Consider the following 27,676-nt stretch of genomic DNA (forward strand, 5'->3'; position numbering starts at 1 on the left):
ATATTTTGAGAGATTTTTTTGAACATTTTCGTGTTTGTATATCTAGATGATATACTCATATACTCCAAGAACTTAACGGAACATAAACGCCATGTCCGCCTGGTTCTGCAACGGCTACTTGAAAATAAACTCTATGTGAAGGCAGAAAAATGCGAATTCCACAAATCGTCTGTGTCCTTCTTGGGCTTCATACTAGAGGGCGGACAGGTTCGTCCTACGGAGGAGAAGATTAAAGCAGTTGTGGAATGGCCAACCCCAGAAACGCGTAAACAGCTCCAAAGATTTTTAGGTTTTGCAAACTTCTACCGAAGATTCATTCGCAACTACAGTCAAACAGCTCTTCCTCTAACCGCACTGACCTCCACTAAGATTCCTTTCCTGTGGACACCCAGAACGGAAGCAGCATTTAAGAAACTCAAGTCTCTTTTTTCTGCTGCCCCTGTCTTGATTCAACCTGACCCGTCCAGACAATTTGTTGTGGAGGTTGATGCGTCCGATACAGGAGTGGGGGCCGTTTTGTCCCAAATATCAGGTACCGATAAGACGCATCCTTGTGCCTTCTTTTCCCGTAGGTTATCCCCTGCTGAACGGAATTATGATGTGGGCGACCGGGAACTTCTGGCCATCAAGTTGGCCCTGGAAGAGTGGCGGCATTGGTTGGAGGGTGCGGAACATCCGGTGCTGATTTGGACCGACCATAAAAACCTCTCCTACCTTCAATCTGCCAAACGCCTCAATCCACGTCAATCCCGTTGGTCTCTGTTCTTTTCGAGGTTTAACCTGTCCATCTCTTACCGTCCAGGCTCACGCAACCAAAAACCGGATGCTCTGTCCCGGCAATATGCTGCTGATACTTCAGACAAGACCCCTGCGACCATCTTGCCCCCCAGCTGCACAGTGGGAGTTGTCGCCTGGGAGATTGAAGACCTCATAAAGCAAGCTCAGACGTCTGAATCTACACCGGTGAACTGCCCAGACAATAAGATTTATGTCCCCTCAGCTGTCCGAGCCAGATTTCTACATTGGATCCACGCTTCAAAGTTTTCAGGGCACCCAGGTACGAGTCGCACCATTTCTCTAATAAACCGCAGGTTTTGGTGGCCTTCCATCCATAAGGATGTTAAAGAATATGTGCGAGCTTGTGTTATTTGCTCCCGGAACAAGTCCTCTCATCAGCCCCCAGCGGGACTCCTTCAACCTCTACCGGTTCCCAAGCGCCCTTGGTCTCATGTTGCCATTGATTTTGTCACCGGGTTACCTCCCTCTAAGGGTATGACAACTATACTCACCATCATAGACTGTTTTTCTAAAGCCTGTCATTTAGTTCCCCTTCGCAAGCTCCCCAGTGCTTTTCAGACTGCACAGTTGATGGTAAAACATGTCTTGTGTTTACATGGCATCCCAGTCGAGATACTCTCGGACCGGGGTCCGCAGTTTGTGTCCCAAGTTTGGAGACATTTTTGCGCTGCCCTCAAGGCTAAAGTAGTACTGACTTCTGGTTATCATCCTCAGACCAATGGCCAAGTAGAAAGAATGAATCAAGAACTGGAGTCAGTCCTCCGCTGTTTCACATCCACCAATCCGTCTGACTGGAGTGTTTTCCTGCCCTGGGTTCAGTATGCACACAATAGTCTTGTTTCTGCTGCTACCGGTTTATCTCCTTTTGAGGTTTCCCTAGGATACCAGCCTCCACTTCTCGCCACTGAGGAAGACCAGATCTCAGTTACTTCTGTCCAACACCACATCCGGCGCTGTAAGAATATCTGGAGATCTACCATCATCACCCTCAATAATACTTTGACTCAGAACAAACGTTTTGCTGATCGCAGAAGGATTTCGGCTCCAGTGTACTCTCCCGGTCAGAAGGTTTGGTTATCCACTCAAAACATTCGGATTAAATCCATGTCTAAAAAGCTGTCCCCTAGATTCATTGGACCGTTTGAGGTGGAATCCATAATTAGCCCATCCGCTGTCCGGCTTCATCTTCCAGCCTCGCTAAAGATTCATCCTACTTTTCATGTGTCTCAAGTTAAGCCTGTCCAGACCAGCACCTTGTGCCCTCCACCTGAACCCCCACCTCCCGCCCGTCTCATTGATGGGCACCCCGCTTACACAGTTCGCCGGATTGTGGACTCCCGTCGGCGAGGTCGGGGATGGCAATACCTTGTTGATTGAGAGGGCTACGGCCCGGAGGAGCGCCGCTGGGTCCCTGCTTCGTTTATTTTGGATCCTGATTTGATCACTGAGTTTCGTTCTTCTTTGCCTGCCAGTTCGTCTCGGCCGCCAGGTGGCGACCGTTAGGGGGGGGGTACTGTTGGGATCAGAAGGGGGTTTTTGGGTTTGTTTCTTTTTTTTTTTCCATCACCACTAGATGGCACCATGGAGGCTAGGACAGGAGGACTGGAGTGCTGATGTCACCGTCACACCGGTTCCTAATCCACTCGTCAGGAGGACTTCAAAAGACGGCGACTGCCAGCATACCAACGCTTGAGTGTTAGCCAGTTATGGTAACCCGGAGCTCCCCTCCCCAGTGATCTAGTTGATATTTTCGTTGAAGCTGAACTAACACCGCCTGTTGTTTGGATTTGTTTCAGCTACTCCTGCGGCTACTACTACTCTGGCGGTGGCCCGAGTTTCCTCGAGACACCGTGGTACATCACTAGCGGGTGCCCAAGACCACCGCTCACCTTTTCCTCTGTGGAACCAAAAGACTCCTCTGAGTCTGAAGATCGTCGCTGGCAGTCCGCTCGCTTTTTCCGTGACGACGTCAGGATTCTATACCTGTCCGCCCTCCACCGCAGCACGATCTCCATCTCCAGCACCTCACTCCTAGCCGCACCGTTGTTGTACTCCTCCCCGAGTAAGCATTGTACTGTTGAGCACTGGGAAATTCCCGCAGTCCCTGAACTCACCTCCCGATCTATTATTGTTCCCAGGCGTCCTGGCTTACCTGTTTGTCGCTGTCCACTCCGTTGTTCTGAGACCCAACCTGGAAAGCTTACATTTGTTAATAAACCACTTAACTGACTTTTGGCCTCCTGAGTTGTGTTCTGCATGTGGGCTCGTAGTGTTAATCCCAGCATGACAGTCAGGTCACGGAAAAAGGGTCCAATACTTGCAGGCAATCTCAGGCAGACAAAATCCAAGGGCGAGGCAGGAGTCAAAAGGCAGAAACAGGGTCGAGACCAGAAAACAGAAGCCAGTGAAGAATCCGACGTGGGCAAGACAAGGCAGGAAAATCCAAGGGACAAAAATGTGTTCGTGATCGTGGTCAGGTCAGGAAGAAACGCTGGATATCTACTCACTCAGTGGCTTTCAAAAATCTGGCACCGTCTGCCTGCCTGAGAGCTGAATATAACTGCTGGTGAACAGGTGGAAGACATGAGCCTGATTGTGCTCCAGCGCAGCAGCATGCAGGTGAACCAGATGAGCTTGATGAGAGGAGTACTGAGGAGAAAAACATAGCAGGCAGACAGGCCAGAAACATGACAAACAGAGAATTGTACCAATTGTCAATATATTAAAAGTTTACAGACAACATGCTTTTCTGTAAACTTTTAACATATTGACAGTTTGTACAAATACCTCATAGCATATTGGCAATGCACTCTTGAGAAATTTGACTATATTGAATACACAAAATAATTTGTTTCACCTGGAAAGTGTGTTGTAATTGATCCTTCTGTGTACTGGTAGCCTGATATGTTTGCAGTACTGTATTGTGTATGAAGCATATAATGTATAAAGTGGCAAAAAATAAATAATAAAAAACATTAAGAAACTAAAAAGTGTACTTCATTAGCAATTATAATAAACCAAAAGTGTAACTGGAGCATACTCTATACACATTACTAAAATGCATAATGCTCATATATTTAAAATACATCGTAAATATATTGTAAATGTAATTCATTCACAAAACTAGTACACTTAAGATATACTAATCCAGTACGCCTATATGACATAAAAAGACATATACTTAAAGTGTACAAAGTATTCCTTTAGATGTTCCAAAAAAGCACATGATAGTACAGTTGGCACACTTCAAATTGTACCTTTCTACAATTTACTATTAAAATACACTAAGGACAAAATTATTTGTTCCAAAATAACATACTTAAAGTTAACTAATCCTTAACTAACTTGAAGTATACTGATGGGTCCGTAGCAGGCTGTGCCAGGTCCACCATTTTTTTTCTAAATAAAATCATTCATATTCAATCTGACACAGGAGTCGTGGCATACATCACAGAAGCTGGAAGCTCTCATTATTAAGCTGTGCCAGGAAGTGCTGCAATAGCTGCCACTGGCAGGTCGACCTGCAGCCGTGGGATAGTCAGGACACCGGCAGCCTGTGGCAGGTCGTGGCAGATACTAGCAGCAGTAAGATTGCAACCCCACACCTCCCCCCTGCGACAATCTGCTATTGTCGCAGATTATCGCTTGTAACTGATCTTCCTGTACTGTGAGGTGTATCACGACTGATCTGGTCCAGTTGGTAGAACGTTGGGACCGCTTCGATCTAAAATCAAGGATATTCAACATTGTTTTCGCAGCCTGTCGTGTTTTCCTTGTCTGCAATGAGATGGTCCCATTTAACGTCTATATATTTGGGAGTGATGGAAGACAATGACACCCGAGGTGTGTTACTTAAGCACAGCGTGCTTGGTCTCTACGTGGCGAAGCAGTTTGAAGGCTTCATTGCCTCATTAATGAGCCGGTGACCTGTTGCAGTATATCATGCAGAGCAGACTTGTAATGTGGGACTCTCGTACCGGTCCAGGATAAATCCATTCTCATGTCTCTTCACTGGGCCTTTTCCCCTTCGCAAATAAACTTTCCAAAAACACCTGATCTGTTTCTTACTTATTTTGCTGCTTGTGGGCTCAATGTTGGCGCGCAAGACGTAACTGAGAAAATCCAGTTAAAGGGTTTCAAAATAAAAGATCCTTCATATTGAGATAATACATTAAATGGAAATATTTAATTATTTTTGTGCGGCCCGGTGCCAGTCCCCGGCCCGGTGGTTGGTTGCACAGACATACGTACACCTCAGTGGACGCTGAGTCCTACGTTACGAAGCGCAGTAAAGACCAGAGGATTTTATGAGGAAAGGTTAGTCAGGATCAGAGCTGGAGCTCCTATTTCTTCAGTCTCTCTTTCACAACTCAGCTTCACAATGCCGGCCTACGAGTCAGAACCCAACATGCTGAAAATGTATTATAAATGTGAAGGAAAAACATGTATTTTCTATTACACTTTTGAATAATTTCTCTTTTGTCCTTGGCTTGAGCCTGTGTACCAGGACGTCTCAGAAGTCATTGGAGTTCTCCCAGTTTGACCAACAGACTGAAGCCCTGCCTGTGGCCAAGTGTTCCCAGTATAATAAATAAATGTGTTTTATTCTTTCATTTTTTGTGTATTTATAAATATCTTAATCTGAAATATTAGTGTATTAATACAGCTTATGTAATGAATTAAAAATAATTTACTGTTAGAATTATTTTCACTCTGCTGTCAATAGAGTTGACGTATACTGTAATAAATATTTTTTTCTGGAAAAAAGAGAAAAATATGTAGTTTATTGTTTGACAATGATTGTCATTGACATTTGACAATGACTTTGATAAATCAGTCATTTATCAATAACATAAAAAATAAATACAATATACATTTTTTTCTTGTCTTGAAATGTTAAATGTACATTAAATTATGGAATCATGTAAATACGTTCTTTAATAAAACATTGTAAAAGTGTGTGTCTGTTCATCAATGTCAATATAAAAATGATCAGAATCATTTCTATTAAATAAAAACATTGTGCTCTTTATTCAGAAATCCCCCAAAACAATTAAATAATCAAATCCAAAGTTAGAAACTCTGTCTTTAGTCAATTATTTGATTCCCAAATATATTAGTGTGTGTGAGAAAATGTGTCAATGACGGGTATTAAGTTACTTTGTAGAACGGCACTTTGTCAAGTTCGGTCCATTTACTTGTATTAGCTTACTGGCACATAGGCCATGTTCAATATGGCAGACGCTGCGACATATCAGCAATGGGCCGACCCGCTCCATGAGGCGTCTAGGTATTAATATCTATGGTTGGTTGGGGACGACTGGTGTAAAGGACTGTGAACTGCTACGCTAACAAACTTGACCTACATTTTTTATCATTTAATAATCATAATAAAAAAATGTAATATTTGATTTATTTAAGATTTTTTGGCACTTGGGGGATTTTAAAATTAACAATAAACTGACAGGAAACAGGATGGAGAGGGAGAGGGTGAAGACATGCTGCAAATGGCATTAGACCAAGATTTAAAGCATGTTATAACTCTAATAAAAAAGGTCAAAGAAGTTTTTTATATATTTGTTAAAACTGCTACAACAGCCTACTACTGAAACTGTTCCTGGCTGCAGAATGCAAGTTTGTACTTTCACTGAACATCTGTTCAGTCTGATGATGTCACATGTCACATGTCACAGTGATGTCACAAAGTTTACTTCTGTGATGCCAGTTCTGAGCCACTTCAATGAACTGAATTTCACTGCACTCATTCTACTTTGGATTGCGGTGAAGTGTACACACTGAATTGGAACCAGTCTGTGAGCCGAGTTTCTTGGATTGACAGGAATTAGACATTTCTGGATTTAACTTTGACCTGCTTTTCGTGTAAAGACCCTTGGGATTCTGGTTATTGTGAAATACTTTCACTAAAAAATGGATAGAAATACAGTCATCCTACCATCATACTGTTGGTATACAATTCAACAAATGTCAAGAGCACATAATCTTGTCAGTGAAAATTGCCAAAAAGAGTCTGATCGTTTGCGACCACAACTTAACATTATGGAGGCAAAACGCACTAAACACATAGCAAAGAAAAACGCAGAGAAACTAGCAAAAGAGCAAGGATTTGACCAGATTGCTGAAGAAGAAAGGATGCTCAAAGAACAGGAAAAACGTGCCCTAATTGAAGACGGCAAATACAAAATTATGCAAAGAGACCAGGATGTGCAGAAATTTAACAGAGAACTCAATAAGCAAGGGATAAAAGAATACAACAAGGTGTTGGCGGCATATCAACGAGACAAGAGGACAGCTGCACAAAAACTTGCAAAAGAAAGTGGGGAGATCAATTCTTGGACCAATGTAGCTGATGAACGCATGAAAAATGACGCTATTAAACGGAAACAGAACACACGGGCTGACGCCGACATTTATCTTGGAAAGATAAGTAAAAATAAGCAAACTGCAGAACAGAAACGACTACTTGCACAAGAGGAGACAAGGAAAATTATGCTCCGAGATGCATACATAAACCAAAAGGAAAATGAGGACAGAGAGAAATTGAGGGAAAAGGAAAGGAATTGCATTGAGCAAAATGTCGTAAGGCCCAAACTCACTAAAATGGAGCAGGTGGCAAAATCTCGCAAGAACCCAATGAATAGGGAGGATTTCTTCTCGAACTCTAGAAATCCAGAAAAAGTAAAAGCCGACAGATTAAGAGAGACTCAGATGAAGATACAAACCGTGTATGACAAGCTGGCAGAGATAAAAAATGAGGAAGCTTCCAGGTTGGCTTCAACAGAAGATAGAGTCAGTAAACTTGAGTCACAAATGAGGATAAAAGAAAAACAGCGAGCACAGGAAGAACAGGAGAGAAAGACTACAATGGAAAAATTTCTTACAAAAACAAATGCATCTCTAGCAAGAGAGAAACTAGACGGGAAACAAACCGACAAGGAGAAGAACAGAAAAAGGTTGTATGAAATGAGAGAGGCTGACAAGTTGTATGCGGCTGAAGAAGAAAAAAAGAACCAACAAAAACGACAAATCAACCTCGACTGTTCCAACTTCAACCGTCGAATGGCGGCAGAGAAGCGTGCCAAAGAGAGAAATCAGAAAAACATGGACATGAAAGAACATCAGAGGCTTCATCACAGTTTCTCTACTGATTCAAATCCAATTAAGCAATACATGAAGACTGAACTGCAGAAGGCTGAAGACAGGGGGCTGGATGTACAATACATCCAAAGCAAATTTAGGAAACCCAAGCCACCTCCCAAAGTTGGTGATTCTTGCAGGGTTTTAAATATTTATCCAAGTTTTGACGCTTGTCCCAGTCTTTACACTGGTACCAGTCTTAAAACTAGTCCCAGTTTTGAGCCAGACCCGGCAAATGTCATCAAAGTGCAACATGGACGTATAATAAGGCGTGTCCAAGTGCCAAAAGATTGTTCTCTGCCACCTATAACTTCCAACACTCCCTCCAAGTGACTAAAGTATCTAAAGCAGTGGTCTCAATCTGCAGTCCTCAGGAGTCCTGCAGCTTTTAGATGTGCCCCTTGTCCTACACACTTGAATTAAATGGCAAAACTGCCTCACTAGCATGCAGTCAAGTCATGTCTTCTCGTCTTTGTCATTTCTGTTGGTTCTCTCCGGGTGCTCCGGCTTCTCCTAAAGTCCACAAACATGACACTTAATTGATCTCTTTAAATGACCCCGTCCAAGTCCCTAGCTGCACACTTGGGGTCCAAAGTTCCTGGCTACCATCCTGCAACTTTTAGATGCATCTCTGCCCAAACACACTTGGATCTGCAAGAATCGCCAGTCCTCAAGAGTTCTGCAGCTTTTAGATGTGCCCCTTGTCCTACACACTTGAATTAAATGGCAAAACTGCCTCACTAGCATGCAGTCAAGTCATGTCTTCTCGTCTTTGTCATTTCTGTTGGTTCTCTCCGGGTGCTCTGGCTTCTCCTAAAGTCCACAAACATGACACTTAATTGATCTCTTTAAATGACCCCGTCCAAGTCCCTAGCTGCACACTTGGGGTCCAAAGTTCCTGGCTGCCTGTTCCTGTTCTTGAGCTGCAGTCCTCAAGAGTCCTGCAGCTTTTAGATGTGCCCCTTGTCCTACACACTTGAATTAAATGGCAAAACTGCCTCACTAGCATGCAGTCAAGTCATGTCTTCTCGTCTTTGTCATTTCTGTTGGTTCTCTCCGGGTGCTCCGGCTTCTCCTAAAGTCCACAAACAATGACACTTAATTGATCTCTTTAAATGACCCCGTCCAAGTCCCTAGCTGCACACTTGGGGTCCAAAGTTCCTGGCTACCATCCTGCAACTTTTAGATGCATCTCTGCCCAAACACACCTGGATCTGCAAGAATCGCCTCCAAAGTCGGCGATTCTTGCAGGGTTTTAAACATTTGTCCCAGTTATGATACTTGTCCCAATCTTGACGCTGATACCAGTCTTAAAACTAGTCCCAGTTTTGAGCCAGAACCGGCAAATGTCATCAAAGTGCAACATGGACGTATAATAAGGCGTGTCCAAGTGGCAAAAGATTGTTCTCTGCCACCTATAACTTCCAACACTCCCTCCAAGTGACTAAAGTATCTAAAGCAGTGGTCTCAATCTGCAGTCCTCAAGAGTCCTGCAGCTTTTAGATGTTCCACTTGTCCTACACACTTGAATTAAATGGCAAAACTGCCTCACTAGACTGCAGTCAAGTCATGTCTTCTCGTCTTTGTCATTTCTGTTGGTTCTCTCCGGGTGCTCCGGCTTCTCCTAAAGTCCACAAACATGACACTTAATTGATCTCTTTAAATGACCCCGTCCAAGTCCCTAGCTGCACACTTGGGGTCCAAAGTTCCTGGCTACCATCCTGCAACTTTTAGATGCATCTCTGCCCAAACACACCTGGATCTGCAAGAATCGCTAGTCCTCAAGAGTCCTGCAGCTTTTAGATGTTCCACTTGTCCTACACACTTGAATTAAATGGCAAAACTGCCTCACTAGACTGCAGTCAAGTCATGTCTTCTCGTCTTTGTCATTTCTGTTGGTTCTCTCCGGGTGCTCCGGCTTCTCCTAAAGTCCACAAACATGACACTTAATTGATCTCTTTAAATGACCCCGTCCAAGTCCCTAGCTGCACACTTGGGGTCCAAAGTTCCTGGCTACCATCCTGCAACTTTTAGATGCATCTCTGCCCAAACACACTTGGATCTGCAAGATTCGCCAGTCCTCAAGAGTTCTGCAGCTTTTAGATGTGCCCCTTGTCCTACACACTTGAATTAAATGGCAAAACTGCCTCACTAGCATGCAGTCAAGTCATGTCTTCTCGTCTTTGTCATTTCTGTTGGTTCTCTCCGGGTGCTCTGGCTTCTCCTAAGGTCCACAAACATGACACTTAATTGATCTCTTTAAATGACCCCATCCAAGTCCCTAGCTGCACACTTGGGGTCCAAAGTTCCTGGCTACCATCCTGCAACTTTTAGATGCATCTCTGCCCAAACACACTTGGATCTGCAAGAATCGCCAGTCCTCAAGAGTTCTGCAGCTTTTAGATGTGCCCCTTGTCCTACACACTTGAATTAAATGGCAAAACTGCCTCACTAGCATGCAGTCAAGTCATGTCTTCTCGTCTTTGTCATTTCTGTTGGTTCTCTCCGGGTGCTCCGGCTTCTCCTAAAGTCCACAAACATGACACTTAATTGATCTCTTTAAATGACCCCGTCCAAGTCCCTAGCTGCACACTTGGGGTCCAAAGTTCCTGGCTACCATCCTGCAACTTTTAGATGCATCTCTGCCCAAACACACCTGGATCTGCAAGAATCGCCTCCAAAGTCGGCGATTCTTGCAGGGTTTTAAACATTTGTCCCAGTTATGATACTTGTCCCAATCTTGACGCTGATACCAGTCTTAAAACTAGTCCCAGTTTTGAGCCAGAACCGGCAAATGTCATCAAAGTGCAACATGGACGTATAATAAGGCGTGTCCAAGTGGCAAAAGATTGTTCTCTGCCACCTATAACTTCCAACACTCCCTCCAAGTGACTAAAGTATCTAAAGCAGTGGTCTCAATCTGCAGTCCTCAAGAGTCCTGCAGCTTTTAGATGTTCCACTTGTCCTACACACTTGAATTAAATGGCAAAACTGCCTCACTAGACTGCAGTCAAGTCATGTCTTCTCGTCTTTGTCATTTCTGTTGGTTCTCTCCGGGTGCTCCGGCTTCTCCTAAAGTCCACAAACATGACACTTAATTGATCTCTTTAAATGACCCCGTCCAAGTCCCTAGCTGCACACTTGGGGTCCAAAGTTCCTGGCTACCATCCTGCAACTTTTAGATGCATCTCTGCCCAAACACACCTGGATCTGCAAGAATCGCTAGTCCTCAAGAGTCCTGCAGCTTTTAGATGTTCCACTTGTCCTACACACTTGAATTAAATGGCAAAACTGCCTCACTAGACTGCAGTCAAGTCATGTCTTCTCGTCTTTGTCATTTCTGTTGGTTCTCTCCGGGTGCTCCGGCTTCTCCTAAAGTCCACAAACATGACACTTAATTGATCTCTTTAAATGACCCCGTCCAAGTCCCTAGCTGCACACTTGGGGTCCAAAGTTCCTGGCTACCATCCTGCAACTTTTAGATGCATCTCTACCCAAACACACCTGGATCTGCAAGAATCGCCTCCAAAGTCGGCGATTCTTGCAGGGTTTTAAACATTTGTCCCAGTTATGATACTTGTCCCAATCTTGACGCTGATACCAGTCTTAAAACTAGTCCCAGTTTTGAGCCAGAACCGGCAAATGTCATCAAAGTGCATGTGAGGGTTCTTGCATAAACCAGCCAGAGAGACACTGAATGGAATCCAAAAATAATCTTAATTTATTACAAAAAAGTTCAAAAATAATTAAACAATGAAGAACTGGGCCCAAAAACTGAGGTCAACATAACAAACTCCAACTCAGGTAGTAACACAAAGAACTCAAGCACAAAACTGACCTAACAAACAAGACATGAGGGGAGCTTAAATAGTGGCTGATCAGACCACAGCTGACACACAAGGGGTAATTAAACATACAAAAACTTAAATAAATACTAATCAATACAACACCAAACCTTTAAATTAAAACATTGGACTGAAACTACCAAATAGAAGAGACATTAAAGAACTGGTCAAATTAAATGAAAGAAAACCAAATTTCCCCGTCCCCTGGCAAACAAATGGAATGGCCCGCTGAGGAGGTTTGCCAGCCATATATGGATGTCAATTAGCTGGAGCTCTTCTGTGACCCTCCAGCAGCAGCTCCAAAGGAAACTGGTAACTCAAAACAAATAAATTAATTTGTTGCTTTTAACAAAAATATAAAGAACCGACAAATAAAGTTAACTAAATGTGTGCACTTCAAATAGTTAACTAAAAAGTCAAGCTAATGAAAATTTTCAAAAATAAAAATCTAAACTATTCACTAATTAATGTCTAAATTAATATTAAGGATGAACAAAACAAATAGTTACCATTCAGGTCTGTGTGACAGTAGGGTCGGCTGTCACAGTGCAACATGGACGTATAATAAAGCGTGTCCAAGTGCCAAAAGATTGTTCTCTGCCACCTATAACTTCCAACACTACCTCCAAGTGACTAAAGTATCTAAAGCAGTGGTCTTAATCTGCAGTCCTCAAGAGTCCTGCAGCTTTTAGATGTACCCCTTGTCCTACACACTTGAATTAAATGGCAAAACTGCCTCACTAGCATGCAGTCAAGTCTTGTCTTCTCGTCTTTGTCATTTCTGTTGGTTCTCTCCGGGTGCTCCGGCTTCTCCTAAAGTCCACAAACATGACACTTAATTGATCTCTTTAAATGACCCCGTCCAAGTCCCTAGCTGCACACTTGGGGTCCAAAGTTCCTGGCTACCATCCTGCAATTTTTAGATGCATCTCTACCCAAACACACCTGGATCTGCAAGAATCGCCTCCAAAGTCGGCGATTCTTGCAGGGTTTTAAATATTTGTCCCAGTTATGATACTTGTCCCAATCTTGACGCTGGTACCAGTCTTAAAACTAGTCCCAGTTTTGAGCCAGAACCGGCAAATGTCATCAAAGTGCAACATGGACGTGTAATAAGGCGTGTCCAAGTGCCAAAAGATTGTTCTCTGCCACCTATAACTTCCAACACTCCCTCCAAGTGACTAAAGTATCTAAAACAGTGGTCTCAATCTGCAGTCCTCAAGAGACTGCAGCTTTTAGATGTGCCCCTTGTCCTACACACTTGAATTAAATGGCAAAACTGCCTCACTAGCATGCAGTCAAGTCTTGTCTTCTCGTCTTTGTCTTTTCTGTTGGTTCTCTCCGGGTGCTCCGGCTTCTCCTAAAGTCTACAAACATGACACTTAATTGATCTCTTTAAATGACCCCATTCCCATAGATTCTGTTATGCTATAAAATATGTATAGAAAATGGGTGGATAATAGAAATCAACTTGTATACAACTGGATAAAAAAAATAAAAAATCTCCCCACTATGCAATAGCCATCTTAATGTGTGCAGCTAGGGGTCCCCAAGTCCCTAGCTGCACACAAGTGGGGTCCAAAGTCCATAGTTGCAGGATGGTAGCAGGGCTACCATCCTGCAACTTTTAGATGCATCTCTGCTCAAACATACCTGGATCAAATAAACTGCTCGCTACCAACCTAAACCTGGTCTGGTATGGGTCTCGTTGTTTCTTGTCGGGTTTGGTCGGTTTGGGTCCGGTGTGGTCCAGGTCTGGCCTCGTCGGGTCTGATCAGATCTGGTCGGGTTTATGTATACATAAAAAATATATATAAAAAAATCCCTTCTCACCCTCCGTGGGTGGTCTCTCTCTTTTTCATCCTCTGAGCTTGGGTCCTCTACGCAGTATCTTGGTTGTGCCTAGAACTGCACATTTCTGGACTGAGATGTCTGATGTTGTTCCTGGGATCTGTTTTAGCCACTGCTCCAGTTTGGGGGTGACTGCCCCGAGGGCTCCGATGACCACAGGCACCACTGTGGTCTTCACCTTCCAGATCCTCTCTGAGGTCCTGGTATTTCTCCAGTTTTTCGTGCTCCTTTTTCCTGTTGTTGTAATCACTTGGTATTGCTACATCCTCCACAACAGCTTTCTTTAGCCATGTGATAGCAGTTCCACTTCATGTTTTCACACGTACACTGACTTGACTTGCTGTGGGTAGTTCTTTTTGGTAAATGTATGACTATGCTAGTAGACATCCATACCAGATGACAGTAGTTCAAGGAATTATTTTTAAAAAAACTGCCTCAGAATTTCCTCAAGAAAACCAGTCTTGCTATTTATAAACCACGCTTTGCTTGGGGTTCTCCAAGAAAGTTGCCAGGCAGTTGTGAAGCTTTAATGAAAGCCACACCTTAAAAAGCATAACTGTGACATCCAAGTAGATGTACTTTCAAGATATGCCTTAGTTTTGAAATGAGGTTTTTTATTTGGACCTCAATAGAATTTTTTTGGCAAAGGGATTGCTCAAATGTGTTTATGACATTTACAGCAGGTATTTTCATAGTGAGTAAAACATGGATCAATTGTGACGTCTAAAGACGTATTACAGGAGAAGGGTACAAGAAATTCCCAACATTTTATTTAACAAGTTATTTTTCCTGATGTAAAAGTTACATAAAGAAATGAGGAGCAATAATAATAATAATAATACATTTTATTTCAAAGGCGTCTTTCTGGCACTCAAGGACACCGTACAAGAGTAAAAAATAGTGACAGAAACAAATAAAATATAACAATTAAAAATAGAAATAAATAAAACAAAACAATGTATCTATATAAAATCTATGTAAAATCAGGCAAACCAATTGTGTCATGTGGAAAAGGCAGATCTAAAAAGGTGTGTTTTGAGTTCGGTTTTAAAATTTGATAATGACTTTATGTTTCTAAGGTGTGGTGGTAATGAGTTCCATAGTTGGGGAGCAGAGCGACTGAAAGCTCTGCTCCCCATGGTGGTGAGACGGGCAGAGGGGGCAGTGAAATGGATAGAGGAGGATGATCTGAGGGAGCGAGAGGGAATGGCAATATGAATAAGATTTGAAAGATATGGTGGGGAGAGATTGTAAAGGGCCTTGAAAGTGTACAGAAGAATTTTGTATTCTATGCGGAACTTGGTGGGCCAATGGAGTCTTTGCAGGACAGGAGTGATGTGGTGCATGGATGGGGTTTTGGTAATGATACGGGCAGCTGAATTCTGGACCAATTGGAGCTTATGAAGAGATTTCTGGGTGAGACCAAACAGAAGGGAGTTGCAATAGTCAAGGCGTGATGTCACAAGACAGTGAACAAGAATGGCAGTGGAATGGGGAGTAAGGGAGGGGCGGAGGCGATTGATGTTGCGTAGGTGAAAATAAGCAGAGCGGGTAATGTTATTAATGTGAGACTGGAAAGACAGAGTGCTGTCAAGGATGACACCCAGACTCTACCTGAGGGGAGGGAGAAACGGGACAGTTATCAATTACAAGACTGAAGCTTTTGATTTTGGCCAGAGTAGATTTAGTACCAATGAGAAGAGCCTCTGTTTTATCACTGTTAAGCTTAAGCAGATTTGAGGAGAACCAGGATTTTATTTCAGTCAAGCAGTCAGTAAGCGAAGACGGTGGGAGGTCCTGCAATGAATGAAAAGAAACAATACAAGATTAAAAAAAATACAAATTCCAATAAATGATACATTAATGGTATTGTAGTGTTATTAAGTTTGAAACTGTGGTCTTCATTATTCATTAAAAAGATGCATAGCCACAGGGAGCCAGTGTAAAGACTTTAGAGCAGGATTGATGTGCTCTATCTTCCTGGTTTTAGTCAGAACACCAACAGCAGCGTTCTGGATCAGCTGCAGCTGTCTGTTTTTTTTTTTTTTAGGCAGACCTGTAAAGACGCTGTTGCAGTAATTAATGCGACTAAAGATAAACGCATGGATGAGTTTCTCTAGATCTCGCTCAGACATTAGTCCTCTAATCCTGGTGATGTTCTTCAGGTGATAGAAGGCCGACTTTGTAACTGTCTTTATGTGACTGAAGGTTCAGAGTCACATAAAGACTCTGAACCACATAAGTCCATCACTACTCTCCAGCCTGATTGCTGGTTTTTAATTGTAATAACTGAAGCTGTGCATTGATTCTAGATCATAGGTGGGGAACTCCAAGCCTAGAGGTCTCCTGCAACTTTTAGATGTATCTCTACTTCAACACACCTGAGTCAAAAATGAGATCATTAGCAGGACTCTGCAGAAATTGACTGCTCTTAGGAGGTGATTCAGTTATTGGATTCAAGTGTGTTGGACCAGGGAGACATGTAAGAGTTGCAGGACACCAGCCCTCGAGGACCAGGATTGCCCACCCCTGCTCTAGATCGTCCTTTTTTAGGCCCAAAGATAATAACTTCAGTTTTCTTTCTATTCAGCTGAAGAAAGTTTTGGCACATCCACTCACATCCACACATTTATCTGGTCTAAACATTTGTTCAATGACTTGATGGGTTCTGAGTCACCTGGTGACATTGTAATGTAGAGCTGTGTATCATGTTTGTCTGTGATGTGTGTAATGCGCCAATTCAGTTAAGAAGCTTACCGGTTATTGCCTGTGCTGTAAATAGCCATCCCCCACTCTTAAGTGTTCAGCTAAACAAGATGACTGTTAATATTAATTCGGGAGAAATCCAAATTAATGGGAGAAAGCCGAGACTGAGCTATAAACCAGATTTGAATCGAGCAGAATAGCACAGGAAGGCAATAGCCAGGTTAACCCCAACTTTAAGTTGCTATCGAATTGCTGCTCTCCAGTATCATTTTTAGCTCATGTTTTTATGTGTTCTTTAACTAATTTTCAGATATACCCTCTTATTTTGTTTCATCAATTGCTGTGTAAAAATTTGTATGAATGTGTTGGCTGTCCCCACAAAGTTTTACAAAAGAATTGCCTTTTGGGGACCAAATAAGGTGAGTTGATTGATTGTCAATTATATAACCCCAAAGAGGTTGTTGAGAAGAGTGGAGAGTATTGGCTTATTTAACCAGGATCTTTTGACCATGTTTAAAATAGATAAACGAAAATAAGTCAGTAAATTAACAAACAAACAGGGATTTTGTATGCAAACTTAAGCATAGTGAGTATGCAGATATAGGTATACTGTTGAACATAGAGACTTAGACTTATTTTATTGTATTTTATAAAAACTACCAACATGCTTATAGTATGACCAGGAAGTGCCCAAGTCCAGTCCTCAAGCTCTACCAGCCAGCAACTTTTAGATGCATCTCTGCACCAACATATCTGAATTCCATCATCAGCATTTATTCAGCTATGAAATAGGTTGGTAACAAGCAGTTTATTTGATCCAGGTGTGTTTGAGCAGAGATGCATCTAAAAGTTGTAGGATGGTAGCCCTTGAGGACTGGACTTGGCTACCCCTAGCTGCAAACATTTAGGTGGCTATTTCATATTGGGGAGATTTTGTTATTTTTTTACTGTATTAATTTAACTTTTTATCCAATTGTATACAAGTTGATTTCTATTATGCACCCATTTTCTATACCTACTGTATAGCACAACAGAATCTATGGTGATAGGATCATTTAAAGAGATCAATTAAGTGTCATGTTTGTGGACTTCAGGAGAAGCCAGAGCACCCGGAGAGAACCAACAGACAAGACAAAGACGAGATTAGAAGACAAGACAAGAGATGAAATTAAATTGCACAATTGGGGGAAGTTTTAGAGCAGTGGTCTCAAATTCCGGTCCTGAAACTTTTAGATGTCTTTCTCCTTCAGCACACCTAACTATGCTAGCGTATCAGCAGAGCCCTGTAGAGCTTGACTGCATGCTAGTGAGGCAGTTTTGCCATTTAAGTCAAGTGAGTAGGACAAGTGGCACATCTAAAAGCTGCAGGACTCTTGAGGACTGCAGATTGAGACCACTGCTTTAGATAGTCAATTGCAGGGAGTGTTGGAAGTTATAGCTGGCAGAAAGCCATGTTTTGGCATTTGAGCACGCCTTATTTTACATGCATGTTGCACTTTTATGACATTTTCCGGGTCTGGCTCAAAACTGGGGCTAGTGTGAAGACTGGTACCAGTGTCAAGACTGGGACAATTGTCATAACTGGGACAAATGTTTAAAACCCTGCAAGAATCACCAACTTTGGGAGGTGGCTTGGGTTTCCTAAATTTGCTTTGGATGTATTGTACATCCAGCCCCCTGTCTTCAGCCTTCTGCAGTTCAGTCTTCATGTATTGCTTAATTGGATCTGAAACAGTAGAGAAACTGTGATGAAGCCTCCGCTGTTCCTCCATGTCCATATTTTTCAGATATCTCTCTTTGGCACGCTTCTCTGCCGCCATTTGAAGGTTGAAGATGGAACAGTCGACGGTGAGTTGTCGTTTTTGTTGGTTCTTATTTTCTTCTTCAGCCGCATACAACTTGTCAGCCTCTCTCATTTCATACAACCTTTTTCTGTTCTTCTCCTTGTCGGTTTGTTTCCCGTCTAGTTTCTCTCTTGCTAGATAAGCATTTGTTTGTGAAACAAACTTTTCCATTTCAGTCTTTCTCTCCTGTTCCTCCTCCGCTCGCTGTTTTTCTTTCATCCTCATTTGTTCCTCAACTTTCCTCATTCTATCTTCTCTTGAAGCCAACCTGGAAGCTTCCTCATTTTTTATCTCTGCCAGCTTGTCATACACAGTTTGTATCTTCATCTGAGTCTCTCTTAATCTGTCGGCTTTTACTTTTTCTGGATTTCTAGAGGTCGAGAAAAAATCCCAATTCACTGGGTCCTCCTTGCGAGATTTTGCCACCTGCTCCATTTTAGAGAGTTTGGGCTTTAAAACATTTTGCTCAATGCAATTCCTTTCCTTTTCCCTCAATTTCTCTCTGTCCTCATTTTCCTTTTGGTTTAGGTATGCATCTCGGAACATAATTTGCCTTGTCTCCTCTTGTGCAAGTAGTCGTTTTTGTTCCGCAATTTGTTTATTTTCACGTATCCGGCAAATATAATTGTCGGCGTCAGCCCGTGTGTTCTGTTTCCGTTTAATAGCGTCATTTTTAATGCGTTCATCAGCTACATTGTTCCAAGAATTGATCTCCCCACTTTCTCTTGCAAGTTTTCGTGCAGCTGTCCTCTTGTCTCGTTGATATGCCGCCAACACCTTGTTGTATTCTTTTATCCCTTGCTTATTGAGTTCTCTATTAAAATTCTGCACATCCTGGTCTCTTTGCATAATTTATATTTGCTGTCTTCAATTAGGGCACGTTTTTCCTGTTCTATGAGCATCCTTTCTTGTTCAGCAATCCGGTCAAATCCTTGCTCTTTTGCTAGTTTCTCTGAGTCTTTCTTTGCTATGTGTTTAGTGCGTTTTGCCTCCATAATGTTAAGTTGTGGTCGCAAACGATCAGACTCTTTTTGGCAATTTTCACTGACAAGATTATGTGCTCTTGACATTTGCTGAATTGTATACCAACAGTATGATGGTAGGATGACTGTATTTCTATCCATTTTTTAGTGAAAGTATTTCACAATAACCAGAATCCCAAGGGTCTTTACACGAAAAGCAGGTCAAAGTTAAATCCAGAAATGTCTAATTCCTGTCAATCCAAGAAACTCAGCTCACAGACTGGTTCCAATTCTACACGATCCAAAGTAGAATGAAGTGCAGTGAAATTCAGTTCATTGAAGTGGCTCAGAACTGGCAGAAGCAGACTTTGTGACATCACTGTGACATATGACATCATCAGACCGTCATCTGTTCAATGACATTACAAACTTGCATTCTGCAGCCAGGAACATTTTCAGAATTAAAAGCATGGTTCTTTATTAATTCAAATATCAGTGAAAGTACAGAGATACTCCAACGTGCTGCCACCCTGAGCAGCACAATTCTAGAAATAAATATTAATTACCTGAAAGGAAATTTTAGGAATACTAGACTACAATGACTGAGTGTTCAATGACTTTGTATTTTTATGTATTTTTTATGTAAAGCACTTTGAACTGCCTTGTTGCTGAAATGTGCTACACAAATAAACGTGATTAATGGATATATTCTTTTCACTTATTAAACAATGATTAAACAATGGCCATTTTAAGAGTGCATTTTGTGGTGACAAAAAAAACATCAAAAATTAAAATAAAAGTGGAAAAACCTGAAATTTTTGAAAGATGGAGAGAGACAAAGGGAGAGAGTTTCTTGTATTCACTACTGGCTTGGTGAATGCTAGGGCTGTATAAATAAATCGATTCGGCGATATATATCGATATTTTCCGCCCTTGGAAAGTATCGATTTTTCATCCGCGAGTATCGATCCGTTAAACCATAGGGGTCCATATGTAACCTGGTTGTAATTCTCTTTTATTATAATTACACAAAATGTCCTCTTTTGGTTATTTGTCTTGTTCCTTATCTTACTGAAACACCTCTGTCATTGTTTTAACCGTGTTATTTTAAGATCGGAAGCCCCTCCCTTTTATTTCTTCTTCTGTGGTATTGTCTTTAAATTGTTTGCGCCCCTTAGCCCCTCCCCTTTTGACATGTTGTCCTGCGGGAGAGGTGTGTGCTTTTCATTTTTCCATCTAAATACATTGTTTATTTATAGATCTATTAAGTAAATTTTTGTTTTATACTTTTGTTTGGTGTAGGACTTGGAGCGGGCAGCCTATAACACGGTTGTTTTGTCTGTATTTTCGTCAGGTATGTTGTACAAAAATGTTTATTTAGTTTTTTTGTAAGTTGTGAGAGGTGTTCGCGCGCCTTTTTGACATGTTGTCCTGCGGGAGAGGACTTGGAGCGGGCAGCCTATAACACGGTTGTTTTGTCTGTATTTTCGTCAGAAATAAACCGAGAATCATCCGCTTGAAAGAAACTTTCACGGTGTCACGGTCCATTCACTCAAAAACCAGCACAACGCAGAAAAGGATCCGGTTACACTTGGTGCCGTTTGACCCGCTGTAAAGTCGAATCTCCGCTGCTGAAGCTGCTGCTCGCTGCGCCTTTCCCGCCTTTGAGGTCTTGGCTCCGCCTTCGCTGCACCGCGCGCCTTTGCCCTGCGCTTTGACTGGCAGGCGTTGGTTTGCTGTATCCTGGCAACAAAGTCAAGCTTCTGTTGCTTTGTTTTGTGTACCCTGTTTCATAAAAGGGAAATACGTGAAAACCAACATATTTTTAATTTTGTGAATTTTTTTTTATTGTTTTGGGAAAATATAACTAATTTTAAAACACTACATAATCATAAAAAAAATAATAATTTTGAAGACGAGAAACCAGTCTGTTTATTACCCTTTGCCTGTAGATAAGTTGTTTTTTGCTGACTGATGCATTGTTCTTTTTCATGATGTTTATCTGTTACTGTTCGATAAAATGTCTGACACTGAGGTACCTTCTAAGGGTGATGAAATGAACGGGAGGGTCACTTTTAGTCTGGGGAGGGGCCAACACTACATGTCATTTGGAAGGGGTAGGCCTATGCCTTCTAGTGCATATGAATGTTCTGTTGATAAGTCTGAGCTGAACCCCCCACCTGTCCCTACTGCTGCTTCTACACCCGTTGGCAATGCAAGGTCTGACCTTAGCCAACTTGTTTCTACTGAGGCTCTCAGTGGGGTGATTGCTGATCTGGCTAGGCAGATTGGGGATGCCATTGCAACAAACCTGAGTGAGCTAAACAAACAAAGTCAATCACAGTCTCAGGTTGCTGACAGCCAACCCAGCGACCCGACCGATCAGTCACAAATGAGGTTTGTGGTTCAGTCTGATATCAGGGCACCACCATATTTCAAAGGTAACCACACCGACACTTTCTCGATCCAGGAATGGGAGGGTTTGATGAGATCTTATCTGTCAAGAATAAGATGTGTAAACCCTGTAGAAATGTGTGAGATCATTACATCCAGACTTATTGGGAAAGCTAGAGATGTGGTTCAGGTGTCGCTTCGCTGCCAGCCTCAGTCATCTAGTGACAAGTTGGTTTCTACTGTTTTTGATATTCTGAAACGCAACTTTGGTGAGCTGATCTTCTCCAGTTTACCAATGAGAGACTTCTATAACATCCTGCCTGCTGATGGGGAGACAGCCATGGACTACTGGATTCGACTGAACAAGTCTATTGAAGCAGCTGATGAGTGTTTGCGTAGAAGAGGGAAGCAGGTGGAGGATCCAGGAGCTGAAGTTGTTACAATGTTCATCAACCACTGTCCTGATCCTGGTCTAGCTCTTTCCTTCCAGCTGAAACCTGTTGAGGAGTGGACTGCTGCTGAGGTCCAGAGCCGCCTTGATAACCATGTTGTGAGTCTTAGGAGGCCAATGGTTACTACGAATAGGGCTGTTGGTTCATCTACAGGCCCTGTTGTTCTCTCCTGTCTTCCTCAGCTTGGTGCTCAGTCACCCAGTGCTGCGTTGCCAGCCGATGCGGCACCATTTGCTGTCCGTTTTCCCCAAGCTGCTTTAGCATCTGACAGTTCTTCAGCTTCAGGGCCCTTGTATCAGCAGCCACAGCAGCATGTTGCTCCACGACCGACTCCCTTTCAGAGTGCAGATCCACCCAAGCCAACTTTTTCCTCCAGTTCAGGAGTCGAACCACCTCATCAGATGACAGAGATGTTTGATAAAGTTCTGTCTCTGTGTGCAGCTTCTCTTGCTGCAAAACAACGTGGTCAACATATGGGGAGTTACACAAGTTACACACGTAGTTCTAAACATCCTCAGCATGCTCCATGCAGAGTTTGTTGCTCAGAGGAGCATACAACACATTCACACTGCAGACTGTTCAGACTGTGTCTCAACTGCTTCGGCTCAGGACACATTAAAAGGGATTGTTCCCAGCCTGCTCATCAAACACCGCAGCCATCCTCCCACTACCCTAGTTTAAACTAGTGATGTGATGAGAGGGGCAGCATGGGCAGTGTGGATAATACCCTCACTAATGCACTAGATGCACACTCTATTTATACTGAGTGTTGTAACGCTTCACCTGAGAACAGTGAAGTGGTTTTCTTGGGGTCACAGAGAGTTCAGAGGGCTAGTGATTTGTTTTATGCCTCAGTTTCAGTGAGTGACCGATCTACACTGAGGGGTATGTTGGACTCTGGGAGTATGTCATGCACATTGAGCGTGGAGGCAGAGGGCAAACTAAGAGCCGCGGGTGTTGATTTGATCCCTCTTGCAGTCCCAGAGAATGTGGTGCTCATCGGGTGTGGTGGCCTTCTCATGCAGCCTCGATGCATCTATGAGTTGAACATTGAGATCTATTGCTTCAAATTTACGGTACCAACATTTTTGATACCTGGCCAACATGATGAATTCATCATTGGTAGCAATGTGCTCCGGCCCCTTATTCAAAGAATGAAAACTGATTTGAGATACTGGAAACTCATTACATCAGGCACTGCAAACCCAGAGTGTGAGGAGTTTTTGCAGCTGCTGAGTTGTGTTTCTCGGTGGTCAAACTCTACTTTACCTGACAAGATTGGAACGGTCAGGCTCAGACAGGCTGTCACCCTCCTTCCCCGTCAGGAGTATGTGGTTTGGGGGAAGCTTCCGTCCACTGCTCCACTGTCATTAGGGGGCACTGTGGTCGTCGAGCCGTCATCTGCTCGTTCCACTCCAAAAAACATTTTGGTGGGTCGTGTAGTAACACCCATGTGGGGGGATCGTTGGGTCCCTATGAAGGTTCTCAACCCAACAGACAAACCTCTGGTACTGCGCCGCAATGCTAAAATTGCTGATGTCTTCCCATGTGTTGCTGTGGAGGACTTTGCGTTTAGTCAGGGGAGATCTGAAGTGTACTGCAACCATTCTGCAGTTTCAGCAAGCTCATCACATCACAGTTCTGATCCAGTGCAGATGCTGAGAGACTGTGGTCTACATGACATCGACATAGAGAGCTGTGAGGTGTCAGGTGAGTCTAAAAGACGGCTGGCTGAACTCGTGGTTTCTTACCAGGATGTGTTCTCCAGGGGGAAACTGGACTGTGGTGAGGCTAGGGATTTTGTCCATCGCATTCACTTAACTGATGACCAGCCATTTCGCTTGCCTTATCGACGCATCCCACCAGCACATTATCAGCAGTTGAGGGAGGTCTTGTCTGAGATGGAGATGAAGGGTATCATAAGAAAGTCTATTAGTGAATATGCCTCCCCGCTTGTTATGGTGTGGAAAAAGTCTTCCTTATCTTACTGAAACGCCTCTGTCATTGTTTTAACCGTGTTATTTTAAGATCAGAAGCCCCTCCCTTTTATTTCTTCTTCTGTGGTATTGTCTTTAAATTGTTTGCGCCCCTTAGCCCCTCCCCTTTTGACATGTTGTCCTGCGGGAGAGGTGTGTGCTTTTCATTTTTCCATCTAAATACATTGTTTATTTATAGATCTATTAAGTAAATTTTTGTTTTATACTTTTGTTTGGTGTAGGACTTGGAGCGGGCAGCCTATAACACGGTTGTTTTGTCTGTATTTTCGTCAGGTATGTTGTACAAAAATGTTTATTTAGTTTTTTTGTAAGTTGTGAGAGGTGTTCGCGCGCCTTTTTGACATGTCCTGCGGGAGAGGACTTGGAGCGGGCAGCCTATAACACGGTTGTTTTGTCTGTATTTTCGTCAGAAATAAACCGAGAATCATCCGCTTGAAAGAAACTGTCACGGTCCATTCACTCAAAAATCAGCACAACGCAGAAAAGGATCCGGTTACACATAGCCTTATAGCTCTTGTCAACATCTAGTTTGTTACGGCGTAGCAGCAAGACTCCGCCTCTGTCAGTCTCACTTTCAACTTGAGCTTAAAGTGCACATTATAAACTACACACCAGTTTTTAAATTGTTAATAGGCCAAGTATAACCGGAGTTATGCTAAAATTAGTAAACCATATTTTTCCGAATGTCAGAGAAATGTCAAAAGTGCCGCCATTCCCCGGCTTTTCCGGTTATGTGAGAGGGACTGAGCTTCCAAACGTATACAAAACGAAACGAAACATTAGATTCCTGTGTTTTTGGAAATGTAAAATCTTCAATAAATAACGATGGGCTGGATTTTGTTGCTGAGAAACAAAGTAAAGTTGCGCAAGTAATCGTGAAAGAGAAACGGAACGGAGAAGCGGAAAGGAGTAGCGGCGCGAACGAAGCAGCTGCAAAAGCAGTGAGATCGCGAAATTAATGCAAATTTCGACTGGTAGCATTCACTTCGTAATTAGTTTTTAGCTTAGCGGTTTCTGTTCTGTATATAAGGGATTACCTGAAGAATGAACATGGGTTGACATCCCAAGCGGGCGCGCAGCGGCGCTGTGTTTTGAGCAGGAAAACCCCCAGCCGGAATCCGCGGCGCAGTGAGGATTTCCATGATAACAATGGCTGATCGGTCATTCTTATTAGCAACAGATAAAGAGTATCAGAGACTGAGAGAACTATGAGATCCTGGCAGTCTGAGAGGCAGCTACTCAGAGATCCAAGCAGGGGAATAGCGGTGCTGCGTAGCTGCAGGAAGTCGATCACTACGGGGTGAGGCGGAGCCACTACTTTAGCAGTTAGAAGAAAGCAGCTTACAGCCACGGCTAACTCCGGGAGCCAAGGTAGAAAAACCTTTTCCTAAAAGACTGCATTTGTGGCTGCATTTTTACTCCAAATTGCAGCCACAGTGTCCAAAAGAAAAAACATAAGTACAATCATTTGCATATTGAGAGTCTACAGAGGCTGATAATCTCCCTACTCTGCTCCTGGATTACCGTTAAAATGTTTTGAGTTTTATGTCAAATTCACATGAATTAAATGACAGTAACTAATTCTCTCACTGCATCTTTGATTAATTTTGTCCAGCTGCAGACTGTTAGACTGTCCAATCAGAGTCAGGTATTGTGTAGTTGGTGCTTTTAATCGATTTTCAGTTAACTAAATTCAAGTCTATGGAACACAAAATGTCACTAAAATCACTGTCCTTCTGGAATCTTTCAGAAAATCGTAAAAATGCACAGAATCGTATCGAATTGTATCGCTCATCAAATATTGTGATACATATCGTATCATGACCAGAATATTGCATATTGTATCGTGAAATTATTGTATCACTACACCCCTAGTGAATGCAAGTAGTGAATATAAGAATTCAGTTACTAATTTTGTTGTACTGTACAATGACAATAAATAAAATCTAATTCTAAATGGTGAGGAGTCAGTCTGAGCAATAAAATAAGCTCACCTAAGGCAAGTAAAAATAATTCCTCTGCTCTGGATCTGGATCTGCTACAGAGCTAGGGGACATGGGGAACATTTTTCTTTTGCATTTCCTCTTAAGTTTTGCGTTCCCTTGAAATATACGTCCTGATCCATTTTGGATACAGTCACAAATGTCAGTTTAAAAATTTTAATACATACATATTTAAAGAGCCTCGGTGAAAATGTGTTTATATATTCTTAACTCTTTGGCACAAAAAAAAAAGTTTGAAAATTGATTTATTCACTACATATTAAGCTATATCAGCATAACATATTTTATATATTCGTAGTGTGATCACAGTATGCTCCAATTACACTTTTGGTTTACTATAATTGCTAATGAATTACACTTTTCAGTTACTTAATGCATTTTATTCTTATCCTTTGCCATAGTACTTTACATGCTACACACTACAGTACTTCAAACATACCAGGCTACCATATCAGGCTGTAATTGACAGAGGGATCAATTACAGCACACTTTCCGGCTGAAAAAAATTACATTGTGCATTCAATACGTTCACATTTTTCAAGAGTACATTGCCAATATACTAACAGTGTAATGTTCAGACCTGAGGACCCGAAATTTCAGTCAGACACAAAGTAAAATCAATAAGTTCTTTATTGAGGACCAGGGTATGGGGACGGGGAACCACGAGCAAAGGAACAGAAACCTCTGAGGACAGAGAAACAGGTTAGAGGGTTGTAGGTTAGGAGGGGAAGGCCAAAAGTTGTAAAGGGAAAAGATCACTAACCTTCCTTGTGTTGTGGGGGATGAGGGATCCAGGTAGCACAGTGGAAGAGACAAGTGGCACACCTAGGGAAGGACAGGACTAGGAGGCACAGGGGTTTGGGCAGGCAGGACAAGACAAACGTATCCGAGGGTCAGGCGAAGAGCAGTGGTCAGTGTTGGGATCAGAAGGGGTTTTTGGGTTTGTTTCTTTTTTTTTTTCCATCACCACTAGATGGCACCATGGAGGCTAGGACAGGAGGACTGGAGTGCTGATGTCACCGTCACACCGGTTCCTAATCCACTCGTCAGGAGGACTTCAAAAGACGGCGACTGCCAGCATACCAACGCTTGAGTGTTAGCCAGTTATGGTAACCCGGAGCTCCCCTCCCCAGTGATCTAGTTGATATTTTCGTTGAAGCTGAACTAACACCGCCTGTTGTTTGGATTTGTTTCAGCTACTCCTGCGGCTACTACTACTCTGGCGGTGGCCCGAGTTTCCTTGAGACACCGTGGGTACATCACCAGCGGGTGCCCAAGACCACCGCTCACCTTTTCCTCTGTGGAACCAAAGGACTCCTCTGAGTCTGAAGACCGTCGCTGGCAGTCCGCTCGCTTTTTCCTTGACGACGTCAGGATCCTAATACCTGTCCGCCCTCCACCGCAGCACGATCTCCCATCTCCAGCGCCTCACTCCTCCCCGAGTAAGCATTGTACTGTTGAGCACTGGGAAATTCCCGCAGTCCCTGAACTCACCTCCCGATCTATTGTTCCCAGGCGTCCTGGCTTACCTGTTTGTCGCTGTCCACTCCGTTGTTCTGAGACCCAACCTGGAAAGCTTACATTTGTTAATAAACCACTTAACTGATTTTGGCCTCCTGAGTTGTGTTCTGCATGTGGGCTCGTAGTGTTAATCCCAGCATGACAGAAC

The 27,676-nt window shown here is 42.8% G+C and overlaps 1 protein-coding gene and 3 long non-coding RNA genes across 4 annotated transcripts; 2 read left to right on the forward strand and 2 right to left on the reverse strand.

Annotated features, from left to right (window-relative positions):
• Window positions 1-11,651: 11,651 nt before the first annotated feature.
• Window positions 11,652-12,541, reverse strand: LOC145555118 (uncharacterized). The gene is made up of 2 exons (XR_014091203.1): window positions 12,308-12,541; window positions 11,652-12,107 (listed from the first exon to the last, which is right to left on the reverse strand). It is a non-coding gene; the product is annotated as an uncharacterized LOC145555118 (long non-coding RNA).
• Window positions 12,542-16,209: 3,668 nt separating this feature from the next.
• On the forward strand, window positions 16,210-22,693 carry LOC145555115 (uncharacterized). The gene is made up of 2 exons (XM_081616487.1): window positions 16,210-20,515; window positions 20,656-22,693. Exon 2 carries the CDS (start codon window positions 21,182-21,184, stop codon window positions 22,691-22,693), a length of 1,512 nt encoding a protein of 503 aa, XP_081472613.1. The 5' UTR covers window positions 16,210-20,515; window positions 20,656-21,181.
• A 10-nt stretch (window positions 22,694-22,703) lies between these two features.
• Window positions 22,704-24,446, forward strand: LOC145555116 (uncharacterized). The gene is made up of 2 exons (XR_014091201.1): window positions 22,704-24,277; window positions 24,415-24,446. It is a non-coding gene; the product is annotated as an uncharacterized LOC145555116 (long non-coding RNA).
• A 2,173-nt stretch (window positions 24,447-26,619) lies between these two features.
• On the reverse strand, window positions 26,620-26,867 carry LOC145555117 (uncharacterized). The gene is made up of 2 exons (XR_014091202.1): window positions 26,771-26,867; window positions 26,620-26,691 (listed from the first exon to the last, which is right to left on the reverse strand). It is a non-coding gene; the product is annotated as an uncharacterized LOC145555117 (long non-coding RNA).
• Between the last annotated feature and the right edge of the window lie 809 nt (window positions 26,868-27,676).

The sequence above is a fragment of the Poecilia reticulata genome, chromosome 15, assembly GCF_904066995.2.
Source record: "Poecilia reticulata chromosome 15, P_reticulata-male-v2, whole genome shotgun sequence".
Classification (NCBI taxonomy): domain Eukaryota; kingdom Metazoa; phylum Chordata; class Actinopteri; order Cyprinodontiformes; family Poeciliidae; genus Poecilia; species Poecilia reticulata.